This window comes from Xyrauchen texanus, chromosome 2 (genome assembly GCF_025860055.1).
Source record: "Xyrauchen texanus isolate HMW12.3.18 chromosome 2, RBS_HiC_50CHRs, whole genome shotgun sequence".
In the NCBI taxonomy this organism is placed as follows: domain Eukaryota; kingdom Metazoa; phylum Chordata; class Actinopteri; order Cypriniformes; family Catostomidae; genus Xyrauchen; species Xyrauchen texanus.
This window is the reverse complement of record NC_068277.1, coordinates 23,019,481-23,038,228: the sequence shown is the minus strand read 5'-3', so window position 1 is coordinate 23,038,228 and position 18,748 is coordinate 23,019,481. Positions and strand designations below refer to the sequence as shown.

The 18,748-nt window shown below is 38.5% G+C and overlaps 2 protein-coding genes across 8 annotated transcripts in view; both read right to left on the bottom strand.

Moving 5' to 3' along the window:
* LOC127656276 (serine/threonine-protein kinase MARK2-like) overlaps positions 1-3,410 on the bottom strand; it is a 91,087-nt gene extending 87,677 nt beyond the window's left edge. For all 7 annotated transcript variants that reach the window (XM_052144522.1, XM_052144528.1, XM_052144549.1 and 4 more), the window contains exon 1: positions 2,501-3,410. In XM_052144522.1, the coding sequence (XP_052000482.1) occupies positions 2,501-2,551 (51 nt within the window). In that variant the 5' untranslated portion in view covers positions 2,552-3,410. The remainder of the gene's footprint in view (positions 1-2,500) is intronic.
* A 275-nt stretch (positions 3,411-3,685) lies between these two features.
* On the bottom strand, positions 3,686-12,254 carry LOC127662348 (uncharacterized). The gene is made up of 13 exons (XM_052153481.1): positions 12,066-12,254; positions 11,628-11,789; positions 11,477-11,549; positions 9,149-9,208; positions 8,781-9,033; positions 8,534-8,665; positions 8,256-8,443; positions 7,851-8,047; positions 7,590-7,681; positions 6,875-6,929; positions 6,554-6,651; positions 6,282-6,376; positions 3,686-4,287 (listed from the first exon to the last, which is right to left on the bottom strand). The coding sequence occupies exons 1-13, from the start codon at positions 12,125-12,127 to the stop codon at positions 4,153-4,155; spliced, it is 1,602 nt and encodes a 533-aa protein (XP_052009441.1). The 5' UTR covers positions 12,128-12,254; the 3' UTR covers positions 3,686-4,152.
* Between the last annotated feature and the right edge of the window lie 6,494 nt (positions 12,255-18,748).

Below are 18,748 nucleotides of genomic sequence, written 5' to 3'. Positions count from 1 at the left end.
CAGAAGTTTATATACACTCTGTTGGTAGCACTGACATTAAATTGTTTAACTTGGGAATCATTCCACAAGCTTCTCACAATAAGTTGCTGGAATTTTGGCCCATTCCTCCAGACAGAACTGGTGTAACGGAGTCAGGTTTGTAGGCTCGCACATGCTTTTTCAGTTCTGCCCACAAATATTCTATCAGACTGAGGTCAGGGCTTTGTGATGCCCACTCCAATACCTTGACTTTGTTGTCCTTAAGTCATTTTACCACAACACTGGAGGTATGCTTGGGGTCATTGTCCATTTGAAAGACCCATTTGCGACAGAGCTTTAACTTCCTAACTGATGTCTTGAGATGCTGCTTCATAATATCCACATAATTTTCCTTCATCATGATGCCATCTATTTTGTGAAGTGCACCAGTCCCTCTTGCAGCAAAGCACACCAACAACATGATGTTGCCACCCCCATGCTTCACAGTTGGGATGTGTTCTTCGGCTTGCAAGCCTCACCCTTTTTCCTCCAAACACTTACATTTTTGTTTCATTAGACCAGAGGACATTTCTACAAAAAGAGGAGCAGTGGCTTCTTCCTTGCTGAGCAACCTTTCAGGTTATGTTGATATAGGACTCGTTTTACTGTGGATATAGATACTTGTCTACCTGATTCCTTCAGCATCTTCACACAGGCTTTTGCTGTTGTTCTGGGATTGATTTGCACTAAAATATATTAATCTCTAGAAGACGGAATGCATCTCCTTCCTGAGCGGTATGATGGCTGCGTGGTCCCATGGTGTTCATGCTTGCGTACTATTGTTTGTACAGATGAACGTGGTAACTTTAGGTGTTTGGAAATTGCTCCCAAGGATGAACCAGACTTGCTGAGGTCCTCAATTGATTTTCTGTGGTCTTGGCTGATTTATTTTTATTTTCCTATCATTCCAAGCAAAGAGGCACTGAGTTTGAAGGTAGGCCTTAAAATACATACACAGGTACATCTCCAATTCAGTACACCTCCTATCAGAAGCTAATTGGCAAATTGTCTAAAAACATGACATAATTTTGTAGAATTTTCCAAGCTGCTTAAAGGCACAGTTAACTTAGTGTATGTAAACTTCTGACCCGCTGGAATTGTGATATAGTCCATTAAAATTGAAACAATCTGTCTGTAAACAGTTGTTGGAAAAATTATTTGTCTTGCACAATGTAGATGTCCAGAACAACTTTAAATCTGTGGAGTGGTAAAAAAATGAGTTTTAATGACTTCAAACTAAGTATATATAAACTTCTGACATCAACTGTACTTATTTAGGAAACAAATAGGGTCAATTTTGAGTTTGCATTGACTTTAACATCATGGCAACTTCCTAAACAAGATAATTTATATAAAAATCAGTACCCAGGGGTCAGAGGATAAGAAACAGGCAAAGGGCTTTCTCTCGCTTCCTCTAAATCTGTGATTGTAGGTGCTGGGATTCCAGTGATCTGTAACACTAGTCTGTGGTGTCACATCACAGCACTAGCAAGATGATACACGTGCGGACAAGGAAACCCTGTGTTCACACATACTGGGGTGGTGTGCGTTTCAGACATGGATGCCACAATGCTGGTGAGAAGAGTGACAGCCAGAACGGGCAGAGCTAAACAGTCCTCTGCAGGCTCAACATAGCCAAACAGTGGAAAACCACAAGTTTCATCCACAAGCATTAATGTCAACATTTCTATCAAAGTGTTTTTCCTTTACAAAATACCACACTAAATAAAATATTAAATTGCCACAGATGCAAAAAAATGTCAAAATCATAAATACAAATATACATGTAGCTTGGGTTCAAAGTCCCATTTTTTTTATGCAAAGCATCATTCCCTGCTCCTGAACAAACCTGTGGTGTGTAATGCAAAATAATAACACATTTTCATGAAACTCACCCACCACCTCACTAGTATGATTAACACCACTGATTCATCTCTCAAACTCTTCCTGTGCTAAAACACACTCTAAATAATGGGTTAGAGATTTTCGTGAGGGCAACCAAGGAGACAGACAAGAAGATAAAGTCATTTTCTCTTCGTTAAATCACACACAGTTAGTGCTGCCTAGCTTCCGTATCTTATGAAGCTAAGCCTGTCTAACTTTCTCTGTGCATATTGGCACACTAGTGCCTTGGCATGGGGTTGACTTCTTTGGCAGACATAAATGTTAGCACCTATAGATGATCCTTAAACAAAATGGCTTACAGTAGAAACAAGGCTAAATAAGCCATAAAAAGTCCCAAGTTCACGACATCTACCGTAAGAAACATGAAACTACCCTTGAAATGTTTAACCATTAACAGGTAAAAAGGAAGTCACGTTAAGTCAAGGCAACTCTTCCTTAACTAGTTTCTTTCCAGTCATTGATCTCATAATTACCGACAAGCTCTTTACTTAAGGGAAGGCAAATATAATGGTGGGGAAAAAAGCAGAAATGACAACAAATGTTTATACTGAGCAAAATGAAGGTGAGTGCATCTCACCTGTCCTGATGAATTCTCTATAACTCCTACTCCATGAGGTCGGCTTGACATTTTTGACCAGGGATTCTCCAAAACGGGGGGAAAATATAAGTGGAAGAGTGGCTTTCAGAAGTGAACAAGCATTTATAAGATGGTTATTAGAGGCTGTTAATGGTGGTTCAGATTGAACATGGCTAGCTAGCATGAACTAGCCAAACAGACAGAGATCAACAAGTTGAAGCCCAAGATTAGTCAAGGTGTCCATATGAGAAAGAAAAACTCGTATTTAAGTCTCCAGTTCAGATAAACAAGGGTTTCCTGAATTTAGAGGGAACTGGAGAGACGAACATGGATCTTTCATTTATATTTGCTGGTTGATTCTCAGTCACATAACGTAACTTTAACAACTAATTAAAGTTAAAAAAAATTATTATAATAATATACGTGGGCACAAAAAGGAAGTAGTTTACAGCGTGTCATTTACAGATATGAAGTGATAGGCAGGTCAAATAAATCGGTTACAATTTTACCGACCTTCAAAAAACACAATACGTGTCAACAAAAGGTGAAAACACCTCAAACGTCAGTTTCAGATAAACGAAACAAACAGCGCTGATGTGAACAACAGACGTTACTGATGAGAGCGAAGGACTAGCAGACGTTAGCTGGATTTACAAAATAAATCCTAAGGAAATAAAAAAACCGAACAAAACAAGATCCACGAAACCGTCTTCCGCCACTCACGCTATCCCAGCGAGAAACGGTGCTTGGATTAAAGCAACGTTTTGGGTCTGAGCTTCAAGTCAGGTCCAGAAAAAACATCCAGTCAGGTAGTAAAATCCATGATTGGCTCAGAGCTTTGGTGAGAGACTGACGGGCTTCAGTGGAGGCGTATCAGTGTGGTACTGCGGCCGAGCTCCTCAAACGCTCGTGCTCGATACCGGAACAAGCAACATGGCCGATCTCCGGAGCGCGCAGAACGGGGAGGGGCGGCGGATCTGTACTCGGAACCACGCGGCATCAGCCTTCACATACACACTGCAGTAATCGTTGCTGTGGACTCTAAACGTCGGGTGACATCAAGTGGTCGTTGTAATAGTGATTTTTTTTTTTACATCTTGGTACCTCGACACGGAGGCAGACACACATTCATGATAAATTAAACTGTAAAGTATGCAATTAACTGATTGAGTCATCAAGAAACATTTAATTTTCAACAGCTTTCCTTAGACAATATTTACAGCTAAAATCATAACATTTAAATTGACATACACAATTTAAAAATAAAAAACACTCTAAAGTTGGGACAAGTACACTTTTCATAGATCAAATATGAATCCCTTATATGTGTAAATATAAACATCTCAAAGAGTTTGGGGTTTATTAAGATGCCTGGGTCTTTTACTGAAAGACACACCCTCAATGGTCTATAATATTGGGCTCATTTCAGAAGTTTGTAGCACATCCATTAATATGTGTGACATTCAAATGTTTACATGCAAACAAATGTTAAATGACATTATGCAAATAACTGAACAAAAAAACTCTGGTAATTTCAATTTAACATTCAAATACTTTAAGCATCATCACACACAAAAAGCACATGATAAAAGTAATGTAAAAATGTGTGCCGTCACAGGGCCTCCTGTATGTGAAACTGAATCCAGAAGTGTTTAGTCTTGTCTTAGCTCCTTCACCGGCATTATAATGAGATCTGAGAAGAAGCTCCCTTCATTGTCACCTCCACCAAAAATCAGCATTGTCTGTGGGGAAGACTCTGAATGCTCTTCCTGCTCATCTATGGTTACCTTAAAAAAAAAAAAAAAAAAAAAAAAGGATGATGAAGACAAGTTTAAAATAGTGTTGAAAAAAAAGATTGCCATATTGATGAACTAAAGTCACTTGATAAATGTTTTTAGAGGGGACATAGCAGTTTATTTTATTTTCTTCCTGAGGACCACTTATGTTGGTAAAATATTTTGTGACCAAAAAAAAACAAACAGTTCATTTAGTTTTTCATGATAATTGACAGTGACGAGGAGGACATGGCCAGGCTTTAAGGATGGACGGCAGGCACTGAATTACCCCAATCATCTGGGAGAGGGATAAAGAGGAGCTGGAGATGCCAGTAAGAGAGATGCATGCAGAACAAACGTGTGCATTCTGAATTGGGCCAGGAAGGCCAACAGTGGAGTTTGGCAGTGGAACAAACACAGAGGTGCGTGTGTGTGTTGAAAAGCAGTTTTATGTTGTGTCCAAATTAAAATCTTCCGTGAACTGTTCACCCGGCTCCTGCTTCCTCCTCCGTATGGAGGGCAGAGAACTGCCACATTGACCCTTTGCCAAGTTCTGCCCCCAGTTACCATTGCTTGCTGACAAGCTTTGCATTACTTACCATAGGAATTAATGGGTCGGGAGATTGCTGTATATGGTGCAGTTTTTGGCAAAATATTCTCACAAACAGGATTGATAATGATAATAATTTTACATGGGCTGGAATGAAGTGACATTTTAAAGCAGGGGTCGGGAACCTATGGCTTGCGAGCCACAAGCGGCTCTTTGTCAAATATGAAGTGGCGCACCGGGTGTCTCACCATTCACAAACACATGAACGTTTAAAACTTTCTAGAGATAATTTTCCTACAGAAAGTGTGGGTGCGATTGCAAAGGTTGAAGTCAATGACAGTTTTGATTTCCTTTCTTCCAAATGTCACCTAGCTTCTCCTAGTGAACAAGGTATGAAATTAATACCCACCAAATTTTTCAGCAGTTTTCTGATGTACCAGCCACCGTGGAAGGTGACTTGTAAGACTTCTCAGAGTGATATATTACAAGAAAGTAGACACAAAGACGTGCATTTGACGAAACGTGATTATATTTTGAAGAACAGATGAAAGAAAAGCCACCTATGCAAGTCTGATTTGATATGTGGCAGTGAGCTCTGAGTGTAATGAAATCACTTCACCAAATGCACATAGTTCTGGGCCTTGTTTCACAATATCTATGATCTTAGCTGTAAAGAGCATTTCCTATGAGAGGTTTTATGAATGTTCGTTATTTTTCATTTTTTTATGTGCACCCAGGGTGTGAAATAGCACCCGCAAAATGCGACGAGGCTCAATCCAATGCAATTTGAATTTAGAAAATGTCTTTCATGTTGCTATAAATTAATTTTATTTTTAAAGCAAAAATATTCGCCATATAATCGGATATCGCAATATTTTAACCTGTTGATACGCACCCCCTTTTTGAGCACAAACAGAATTGGTGCCGTTTTGAAGGTATAGGGTGCTCACACCAATTATAAATTTTAGTTTACTGCACTTTGTATGAATTTAATTGAGAAATAGATATCAATTATGGCATTATTTTTGAAAGCATCCCCACTATACAACATTTTTCACAACTGCCTAAAACGTTTGTCCAGTACTGCATGTGCAGAGGCATAGGTGTGACACACAGAAAAGAACAGCATAGGATTTGTCAGACTTTCCCACCTTTTACTCTTAGAATTAGTTCTTGTGGCATTTAGGAATAATAGTATACCTCACTGTAACTGGGTGGGCCAAGTTTCTGAACACAGAATAGGCATTGATGTGTACATTTCTGTTGTCATATGATAATGATTTCAGGTTGTATAGTTTTTGCAACTTGTTTAAATAAAAAGGTATTTTTCCCACGTAGGAAGTTTTGATTTATAAAAGTTGTTGCCATAGTACAACAAACATTTTTTTCCCTCAAAAGATCAAAGACAATGTGATCACTCATGATATGACACTTTTAATGGTTTCATATGAAATACCTTTTTGCATGTGGTTGGCATCGTAATAATGGAATGTCCAGCTCGGGGTACCGAATGCAGCTGGGGCATCGTCAGAGAAGACCAGCAACTAGTCTCTGAAATAAAATCAAACAAATAAATTACATAGGCATTCAGAAAACATAAGTCACATCTACTAAATCCAGAAACACAGAGTCTAGAAATGTGAAACAAACACACACACACACACACACACACACACACACACACACTTTGAGAAGTAACAATTATCGGCAGGACATTTTATGTCTTACCTGTGTTAAAGATGAATGTGTCACTCAGTGCGTTGTTCCCATTGTAGCCCCCATGGACTAGGAAACTGCAGTCTGACAGAACAGCACAACCATGCCAGCTGTGATACAGTAAGGGTCAGAAGTCAAGCTCTCAGTGGGAAATTACTAACTCCAGGTTGATCATGATATGCACAAACTATTTTACAAAAACAAATGCTTAAAAATGTACAGAGTGCTAATGTGTACTTTAATTTTGAGAACACATTTTTAAAGAACAGAACTGTAAATTGTTCTGTCTAGGATTACTGTAAGAGGAAAATGCCTGAATCACATTTTAAGTACCTTCTGGGAGAAGGGGCTGTTCCACATGTCTTCACAGCAGAAAACTCCATCAAGCCTGCATACGATAATGTGATGTTTTAACTGAATAAACAGTATGAATCTCACTAGGTATTAGATATGCAGAAAACCTAGACATGGCTACGTAAAGAATGAAAGTGTAGTGTCTCGGTGAGAAAAAAAAAATGCAGAACACTGGAAAAATTACACTCCCCTTCACTATAAGACATACATATTTTACACACTGTATCAAGCAACAGCACTGAAGTGACTCAGATGAGTGTGTTTCAAATAACCATTACATGTTAGTACTAGTTCACAGAACTTGATGTCACCATATAGTGAGAAACCAACTCGAAGTAGAATCAAATAGGTGGTAACACTTAAGGTCACAATACAGTTGTATTTAACATTAGTTAACTACATTGGTTAACAAACAATACTTTCACATAATTTTTTTACCTTTATTTATGTTAACTGCAACATATACATTTTTTAAATGAATTTGTATTTATTAACATCAGTTAATGCATTGTGAACCAACAATTGCATTTCCATAAATTAACATTAACCAAGATTAATAAATGCTGTTAAAAATTAGTTTATTGTTAGCTCATGAAACCTAATGCATTTACAACTGTTAAAAAAAAAAACAACCTTATTGTAAAGTGTTACCAATAAAGAAAACTTGAAGATTAATGATTATTGCAGTGTTTACCAAGGTCTAGCATGAACATGTCATTGAAGCAGACAGGGGTGTCCCAACCTCCAAACATAAAAATTCTCCCCTGCATCACACATGCTGAGTGCCTGCAAAAAGAATAAAAAAATCAAAAGTCAAAAGCAAACACGTATGGCAGAAAATAGGTTTATTATAATCAATCATACAATCTGACATGTACATGCATATCAAATGTTACTAATTCTAATGCTGAATGAGCTTGCACTGCTTTGATTTCAAAAGGCTGACTTGCCCTACCCAGAGCGTGGAGCAGGCTTTTCACCATTGACAATGGGTTGATACCAGATGGCCATTTCAGGGTTAAATATGTAGATGGAGTCACTGCAGCCATCTGGCTCTGGATGGGGGCGAGGAAACACTCCCCCAAACACAAAGAGCTCTCCCCGAAACATACTGCAGCTGTGATAAGCCAGCAGAGGCACCTTACCCTGTGCCTAAAGTTAAATGAAGACCAAAAGATTTATTGCAGTGTGAATTCTCAGCTCATGGACTGATGAGACTGTAAAGTGAAGTCTGTAGCACATAGAAAAACAAATATTATGTTTCTAGTCATATGCCACAATTATTCAATGTTAGTGTGCTAGGATATCGAAAAGAACTGACAGGTTTTTTTGTTAACCTTTGAATAAACTTCAAACTAACCTCCACTAAAGTCCAGCGCCAGCTTTGTGTATCTAGGATGTGAACATCATTAAACCACTTCTTGTGCTTTGAGCCACCAAACACAAAAATACGCTTAGATTCTGGGTCATAGGTTGCTGTGTGCCCAATGCGGGCTTCTGGGGTGGGTCCTTCCGCCAGGGTTTCTGCAGGTACCCAGGACAGATCCTCTAAAGAACATTAAGAGTATATTTATGTCAACCCAGAGACTGCTATTCAATAAAGAATGACAAAAGGACCCGAACGTGAAAGGTATCTACCCATGCAAAGTTTCCAGATGGGATCTTTGCCAAACTGCATTTTGGCGCCTTGCCCTCCGATCAAAATGGCTGTCTGAGGATCAATGGGACAGACAGCCTGACCCCAGCGTCCTGATGGCTTGCCTAATGATGCTGTCAAAGACAACGGGTTAAACATTCAATAAATATCTTAACATCCTCTTCAAATGGCAACCACATACACATTTGATCCTAATTCAATCTCCAAGTTATGACAATGTTCACTCACCAGCCTGTGAGGAAGTTTTGGCCAGCTTGCCTTTAATTTTATGGCTCTGAGATGCAGACGCCACTGTTTGCCCATCTTTTGGTGAGAACAGACGTGTTTGTCCTCCAGGGGGATTGTTCTTGCCCTGTCTGTGAGGTGTTGTTTTGTGTGCAGCGTTAGGGATAATGTTCTCCTTTCCTCTACCTTCATCTTCCTCCTCTCCCTGTGACCTCTTCCTCTTGCCTGGAAGTGTTAACGGGATTGTGATGTTGCACTAGAAAGAATGAATTGATAGAAAACACTGCTGGTAAACACAGGCAAACACAAATTTAAGGGAGTCCAACTCAAGCCAGCCAAAATGGGTAAAACAGGCTCATCTCACATCTCACCTCTGGAGTGCATTCCACCGGTGACAGAGTCAGCAATGGATCCAACAAATCACAAGTGCCCTTAGGGGAAAACAGATGATTAAGTTTGTTGTTCTAATCATTTACACATCAGTCAATAAGCCAGAGAATAAATACAGTGCATCCGGAAAGTTTTCACAGCACTTCTCTTTTTCCACATTTGGTTATGTTACAGGCTTATTCCAAAATTGATTAAATACATTATTTTTCTAAAATTTCAACAAACAATACCCCATAATGAAAACTTGAAAGAAGTTTGTTTGAAATCTTTGCAAATATATAAAAAATAAAAATATCACATGTACATGTGCACAAGTATTCACAACCTTTGCCATGACACTCAAAATTGAGCTCAGGTGCATCCTGTTTCCACTGATCATCCTTGAGATGTTTCTACAACTTGATTGGAGTCCACCTGTGGTAAATTCAGTTGATTGGACATGATTTGGAAAGGCACACACCTGTCTATATAAGGTCCCACAGCTAACAGTGCATGTCAGAGCACAAACCAAGCCATGAAGTCCAAGGAATAGTCTGTAGACCTCTGAGACAGGTTTGCCCGGCCAAACTGAGCGATTGGGGAGGAACTGGGAGACCCGCCAGGATCGAGGGAAAGATGACTGCAGCAGTGTACAGAGACATCCTTGATAAAAACCCGTGACAGAGCACTCTGGACCTCAGACTGGGATGACGGTTAATCTTCCATTAGGACAACGACCCAAGCACACAGCCAAGATAACAAAGGAGTGGATACTTTCCGGATGTACTGTATATTGGCCTGACTAAACCAACAGTCTGGTTCCGGAAGTAAAAAAAACATTTTTTTTCAGTAGACGAATTGATTTTGAACAGCCCTGAGGTTGCTCTTCGATGGTATATTTGTCCGTTGAAGCTATCAGTATGCATAATTTCAACATCATTGTTTAAAAATTTTGAAAAGTTTGATAGCAGAACTCATGGTAAACAATTGTACCCATGGTCCAGCAGAGAAAGCTTCTACAATCGGAGCGGCAAACCTAGCCTGTGAAATGTACCCAGGAATGACTGCCCACTCCAGTGACGCACTGTGAATGACACGACCAAGTTGGTCTACCTTCACTTAAACTACTTATATATTTGTACATGTCGGAATATTTTGCAATAAACTGAAAATATATTGTTTCTATATGTTTAATCAAGAACCTAAAATCAATAGTTTTATATATTTTCAGCATTTTTTTTATTCAATTACATAGTTAGCAATGCGTCGTGGGATTGTAATTTGTTCCCTCAAAGACGGTAAGTACTCAGTCTTGTTCATTTGTCTTTTTTTTTTTTTAAAATACTTTTGCCTCAACACATTTTGTAATTTTGCGATTCACCTCAGAACTGGCTGGTTTGGGTCATGTCTTACAACTCTTATGAAGGATTTTCTGAAAAGCCTATGCAAAAAATTAACTGGAAAAATAATTCTGGGAGGCAAACGGCTGAAATAGTGGGCAGGTACTGTTGCGCACTATTCTACAAACCATTTAGGGTTTTATCAACACCCCAAAACAAATGTACTGACTCCTATAGCTTTCAAGTAATATACACCAAACTCAGCACAAACCTTCAGACTGTTCTGAAATAGTGTGCCAATAGTTTTTTAGCTGATCAGTTTTTGTCCAGTGGACAATCAAAAATCCCTAAGATTTAGATTAACAGAATGTTCAAGTGGGCCAACGGAATGCCTGTTAATTCAAACACCTACTGTCAAAAACATCAAATGTTAACAAATCCCCAAATGGCATTTAATATGCTTTTTAGTGTGTGTGTGTGTGTGTGTGTGTGTGTGTGTGTGTCTGTCTGTCTGTCTCTCTCTCTGTCTAACAGTTTATCTGACTACCAATGGGGCCATTTTCACCTGGTCACCTGGTGTTTCAATAGGATAGCAATCCAATCAGTAAAAACGAAATATAGGTTAGTGGGCATTTCCAAACCAGGATGGGCGTTTCTAAACTATCCAATGAAAGTAGGGAATCTCAATGTAGTAGACAAATCATGTAAAGTGGTTGAAAAATGCCCAACCTGGTTTTAAAATGACCACTGATTAGGAAGAACCTATTTTTGTTCTGCAGAAACACAAGGCTCATTAAAAACATATGAGGTGACCAAGTGTATTTACATGTGAGAGTCTAGAGAACTCTCTATCACGATATCCATTTGTCTTACTCTAATGTCTGTATCACCATCAAATTTGTACCTAGTTTCAGACAAGGCTTTGTCACACCAACATCAAAGTTTGTTTTATATATTCATATATAATGAATATTATTCTATATCTATTACCCCATTGAGTTTGACAGTTAAAGTTGCTCCATTGGACCAGACACCATCCTCACAGGCTTCCCATGACAGACATCTGAAAGTAAGAGGTAACATTAGTAAAAGGTGCAAACTTTACATCAAACTCATACTAGATTTAAAGTAGTAAACTCACTTATTAAATGGTGTTAGTTTTCCCACATTAATGGGGCTGTTCCTCTCATCAGCAAGTTCCACTGAAACAGAAACTCTCTTTCCCCAGTCTCCTCTACTGAAGAGAACAATCTGCTGGACACAAGGCTGAATCTCAACTGACCTCTGACACCCATCTCGCCAGCTGTGCGAGAGAAATTATTATGAATATAATCCACGTTGGAAAGTTGGGCATATAACAGTGACAGACAGTAAAGTATTTTATAGTAGAAAGTCTAGCAGCGCACTGTCTACATTTCAAAACACGGCATTTAAAAGTATGAAACGGTTAGATTATTCGGATCGTTTTTGCAAAACAAAGCATGTGCAAACATCTTGACCAAAGAAACTTTAAAATAATAGAAAACAATCATGAAAACATGGCTGCATTACATTTGCACTGTTTGTTTATCTCAGTTACCTCAAAATATGTCGTGGTGGTTCATCTAGTCCAATTATCGCATAAACGCCAAAGTCCTCCATTTTAGCGCTTTTAAGCGTTAATGCTGCAACAGAACAGTTGCAAGGACGTAAATTTCCTGTGTAAATGGCTTAACTTCAACAGATACAACTTTAGCTCCCGCCAATGTGTTGCACAATAAATATAAAACTCGCGCCATCTGTACTACGTTAGAATCGTGAAGCTCAGTGATTGGATGAGTGGGAGGAGACAAAGTCAAGTCGACCAATCGGGTAAAAGAAGGGGAACCTCTTCCAGTTGATAAAAAAATTGATTGACAAGAATTGTCGACCAATAGATGAATGACTTCATAAAAGGCGGGATACCCGCAGGACCATTCTTGTTATGGTACAGGAAGTAGGGTTTCTGTTTTTATATAAATTGAATACATGTACAATAAGTAAAATATATTTAATGCACTTATTCCAATGAACTGACACTTATCAGTGAACAAAGTCCGACATGACAGGTGTTATGCAAAGCCACACATTTACGAAATAGTTTTTACTGTATCTCATAATGCCTTTCTGTTAAGATGTACATGTGTCATTATGGTAATATTTGGTTGTCTCTTACGGTTAGGAGACTATGCAGATAATTTTACCCAACAAAAATAAGGTGAGACCACAGAAGTGTTTCATTTAGTGCTAAGTATCTCAGTGGTTTACTTCATTGGTGTGATAATCAAATTTCAATAAGAAAAAAAAAACCTAAGACCGTCATTGCTTAGTGAATTTCATATTTCTTTGTGACACTCTTTTATTTATATGTTTTTATTTATTTATTGGATTCATGTTGTTTGTGTTGAATGTATGTGGATATGAATGATCAAAACAATCAAAACGCTTAAAATCGGTAATGTATTTAATATTTTCATTTAGATTATTATTGTGCTCCCCCTAATGGAAATACTGCATTGCAAACTGCATGTTATTTTTGTTGTTGCATGTAACATGCTGGTGCTCAGTAATTAAATAATATTAAATGAAACGCATAATTCGAAACACTGCATTCTAGTGACATCTTCTGGTGAAATGCATGTGATTGCAAAGGGAGGATTTAAAGCAAGAACGGTTGTCATTATTTATAACAATTATTTTTCATTTATGCTATATTTATATGCCGCTTTTCACATATACTGTAGTACATCTTACAAATATTTATTTTGATAAGAATTTTTTTAAATAGGCTTTAGGTTTTGATGTAATTAAGGAATATGCTGGGTTCAATGAAAGTTAAACTCAATAGACAGCATTTGTGACATAATGTTGATTACTACGATCATTTATTTTCGACTCGTCTGTCCTTTTCTTAAAAAAAGAAAAAAATCTGGGTTACAGTGAGGCACTTTTACAATGGAATTGAATAAGGCCAATCTGTAAATGTTAAAATACTCACTGTTTCAAAAGTAAGCCACAATACATAAGCATGTGTGTTGACTTGATTTTAGTGTGATAAAATCGCTTACTAACAATTTCTGTGTAAAGTTAAAGCCAATTTTACAACTTCATTGCCATGAAGATTTAGTGTCAACAAACCTTAAAATGACTGTAAAAAAAGGACGGTTTAAACAATTTAACAGTTCAAATAATACATGAGTTTTAACAGAAGAATTAATGCAAGAGCTTAAACCCCCATTCACTTCCATTTAGGAATGGGCGGATCTATACTTACGATACTTATGCGGTATCAAGAATATCGATCTCTGATAAAAGTATCTACTCTGAATGATTTTTTTATTTAGATAACATGAATATTAATGCATCTCATAAGCTTTGAAGTGGAAAAGAATAATTATATGAGCGAATTGTTGCATGGCACCGGAACTATTTTTCCTTCCGCTCATCTTGACGCACAAAAAATCCTAGAATACACCAGCAGACAGTGCTCACCCTTTCAGTCATAATGCTCGTTCAAACAGGGGCAGTGGTTTACTGAGGTAATGACAGAAAAACAGCATCTGGAGTTATTCACACTATGTAAAGACAAACCTAGACATGACATGTATAATAGTGGGCTTGTGTTACCATTTTTACAGGTTTATTTAACTTCATAGGTGTCAAAACATTGATAATGATCTTTAATCCTCGTTAATAAATGATATCTCCATGTTCAATTTGAACTTGTCTTACTGCTTCTGCATCTGAAATATAATGCAATGTCTTATATTTAATAACTTCCTCTGAGCCTTACGTCATAGATAGGCAGCACAATGTGCACAGTTACAGCACATCACATCCACTCCATTTACAACATCTCTTTTTACCTTTGCATACTGGTGCTGCATGACCTAGTCTTTGATACTAAAAGCATCTCAGTGGTGTAAAGACATATGGGCATACTGTATAGCAAACGTATCCTATTTGGATACGCTCTGGTAACCTCTTGCAGCTAAAAGTTATAGCTACTGTAGTGCTAGCCTCTCTTCCACTATTCCAACTTGTAAAAAAAGGTTGCACCTTGGTCACCATTTCATCTTTTATTTGTGTTTTAAGCACATCCTCATTAACTCCCGTAATCACGCGCTTAGTGTTTTCCATTTCTCCCGGTACATTGTCATGATACAGGAGACCAAACAGTATAATAAACTCAAGCGTAACTTTTATTGACAGGTTCACATGAGTGATACGTCTCACTCTGCTCACGGCACACACACAGCAAGAACTAGAAAAAAACCAGTAACCTAGCAACCCTGGGCAGTTCAATAACCAATCAGAATCTGTTATGTCTCATATCGTCACATCTCCCCTCTTTATATTTTAATTTCCCCTATTTATCTGAAATCTACCAGTCAGTTTCTTAGATAACAGATATAAAACAAAATGAATTGTTTATATTTTATATATACTTTTGCATAACCTGCAATAAACAGAACATGTTGCAACACTCATTAATGCACATTTGTCTTATACCACAGTTTACAGTAGGCTATATTAACATGTAAATAAAACTCTTTACTGCAGTATAGTAGTTATTCTATTCCAAAACATAATCTTTAAACTTTGCAGGTGGTTTTATTTCTCTACCAGCAAGGGTTCTTTTACAGGTGAGTGAATGTGGGTGTGATGTGAACTGGAGTATTTGACTCAGTCTCAGTTTTTTGGGTTAAGTCAGTCTCACAACACAATCCATCCCTTGATTCATTGTTCCCATGTTCAGTCTGTCTGTCCGGTGTTTCAGGGATACATACTCTGAAGATGTCTCTGGTTCCAACGAGAGATTGTACCTTCCTTTGTTTACACAATATATGATCTGGGTTCAGCAGCTTTCCCAACAACCATAGCGTGTGTTTTCCATCCTTTCTCTCCGTCCAACTTAACTTTCACACTCTGTCCTTGATGTAGGTCAGGTAAGCTGCAAGAATTATGCGTCGGTTGTAAAAGTACTGGTATGACTGCTTGGCCTGGTTATCTTTCATTCTAACCTGTTCATAGTCAATCTGTCTTGGTAACATTTTCTTTGGCAGCATCGGAACTGTGGTTCTGATCTGAAGTCCAATCATATGTTGAGCTGGGCTCAGTCCAGTGGCACTGGTAGGTGTAGAACGGTAACTCATCAGAGCTAATTGTGGATCGGGTTGTCTGAGGACTCGCTTTGCAATAGCAACACTTCTTTCAGCAGCACCATTAGCCTGTGGATAACGTGGGCTGTATGTAGTATGAGTGAAATTGTATGTCGTTTTAAAGTCCACAAATTTGGTGGAGGTAAACTGAGTAGCATTGTCTGTCACTAGCTCATATGGGATTCCCCATTGGACAAACATATTCTTCAGATGCATTATTACCTGCTGGCTTGTAATGTTTTGCAAGTGTGCAATCTCAATATCACAAGAATAATAGTCCACGGCTATAAGGTATTTCTTTCCATCTTGTTCGCAGATGTCTGCGGCAATCTTTTGCCATGGACCTTTGGGAAGGGGTGTAATGATCAGCGGCTCTTTTATGTGAGCTTGTTGACTTGGCAGAACTCACATGTCTCCACTGTGTGTGTGTGATGTCCCGACCTATGCCAGGCCACCATCCCGACATATTAGACCTCTCCCTACACTTAGTGAGGCCCTGATGACCTGTGTAAAGCTGAAGTAACACCTCCTGTCTCTGTGAACTAGGAATCACAATTATATCCTCATAAAGCAAAAGTCCATCAACTTCAGAGTGGTGGGCTCTGACAGCGTGAAACCCATGTAGTGAATGTGGCAATTGAGTTAGCTGACTGGGCAAGCCTTGGCAAATGTAGCTGCAAACAGACTGAATACCTGCATCTTGTTGTGTGGCTCACTCACAGGCTTAGTAGACAGCACTGCCTGCATGAAGACATGACGTCATTCTCTGTGTCAGACTCGCCATTGGTCAATGGATTTCTGGACATAGTGACTACCACCATGAGTTGTTTGCCTGGCACATGCACTGCTTTAGCATTAAATCTCATCAGGCGCATTAGTAAACTTTGGCATCTTGGGGGAACTTTGTCAATGTCATAAGTATTTATCAGGGGCACTAGAGGCTTATGGTCTGTCTGAAGTTCTAATTTTTCCAAGCCTTGCAAGTACTGTGAGAAGCGCTCGCATGCCCATACTCCAGCTAGGCATTCCTTCTCGATTTGCGAGTAGCGGTGTTCTGTCTCCGTCAAGGTACTTGAACAGAAAGCAAAGGGACACAGTCCATTCTCTTGTTCTTGCAAAAGGGCAGCCCCTAGGCCGTAACTGCTCGCATCCGCACTAACCACAGTTGTTATGTTCATGCTCTTGACCTTGTTGAATGCCTGTGTTTGTGCCTCTCCCCAAGTCCATTCAGTGTCACTCTTTAGCGGCTTCGGCTTATGAGGGAGGATCAAGAATGTTTTTATTGTCACAAACAAGGACATGTGATCGCGGACTGTTTGGTTTTAAAACGCAAACAGCAACCACAAACTAAAAGTGTAGGGTATGTGAAAACTAGTAAGCCGGCTTTTAATGTACCTAATGAGGACCGAATTGACGACAGTTACCGACCTTTTGTCTTGAAGGGGTTAATATCCTTTACAACTTTGTTGTTCTGTGACATTTTTAAATCCCTGCCACTTTGTTTTACTTTCATTTTCCTCAAACTTTTTAACTACTGTGTTGCAGTAATCATCTTCCTCCTCAGCTGAAAACGTAAACGTACTGTATACAGGTTCTGCCTGTTTGCCCATTGCATATAGTAATGAGTTCACCTGTACATCACCATCCACCTTGTCGAGTTTCATTGCAATTCTTAAGCGTACCTCACAACAACCTCACCACATTCATATTCAATGAGTGCTGGCGATTTCCGGCAACACGAGTGACGATGACCGTTGGCGACTGGATGTGGGCGTGTCCAGTGACGCGACAAAGTTGAGAAATGTTTAACTTTATGCAAATGAAGAGTGGCTATCTGAGCTGGCAGTGTGAATGCAGCTTAAGGGCTTTGTAACTACAAGTTAGTTTGTTACTAAGTCAGAGCTTAATTTGGTTGCACCAACTGTTCTTATGGCAAGACTTAACTAGTAGGTTGTAAGCTCTCCGTTAAGTAATGCATAGTCGCATAATATGATGTTTACCCGTATTTATCCAATATACAGCCTTCAAATTTGTACCCAGAAGTTTTAAAAAGACTTGAATTTCAATTTGATCTATGCGATACAACTTATTTTCTTTTCGATCCGATACCAATACTTTTAGGCCAGTATCGCCGATATCGATACCAATAACGATATACATCTAATTAAATGAATTTTAACTAAATTATTATTTTTTGATTATTTGATTATTATATATTTATAGACCTAAGCAGAATGTGTTAGGCTGCTTTGATTACCTTTTAAAAATGTGTATGTATAAGCAACATATAAAACCACAAAATTAACCATAGATATTATTATATGGTTACTATTACTAAAACCAAGTAACAGTATGAATACTACAGTAATGCTGTTGCAAAACCAGGGTTAATTGTATCAAAACCTTGGTTACTGCCAAAAATAAAAACGGTAACTACAGTCGTGGTTACTAGTCATGGTTAATACAATATCACTACAGTAAATCCATGGGTAGTTTTCATAAGGGTATCATATATTAACGAGGATTAAAGATAATTATCAACACCTATGAATTTAAATAAAACTGTAAAAATTGTCACACAAGCCCACTATTATACATGTCATGTCTAGGTTTGTCATTACATAGTGTGAATAACTCCAGATGCTGTTTTTCTGTCATTACCTCAGTAAACCACTGCCCCTGTTTGAACGAGCATTATGACTGAAAGGGTGAGCACTGTCTGCTGGTGTATTCTAGCATTTCTGTGCGTCAAGATGAGCGGAAGGAAAAATAGTTCCGGTGCCATGCAACAATTCGCTCATATAATTATTCTTTTCCACGTCAAAGCTTTATGAGATGCATTAATATTCATGTTATCTAAAGGATTCTTGATACCACATCAGTATCGGAAGTATCCCATCCATTCCTAACTCCTTCAGCAGAGTTTATGAGACATACAGTGGGATACAGTAAGTGGCACATTTTGAGTGGTCTGGGGAATGATCAGATAAAAGTACTTAAAATATATAAATAACTGCTCTATTGTGAATCGATCTTGTAATGAACATATTATGGCTCTGTTGACATGTGTTTGGCGTCGAAT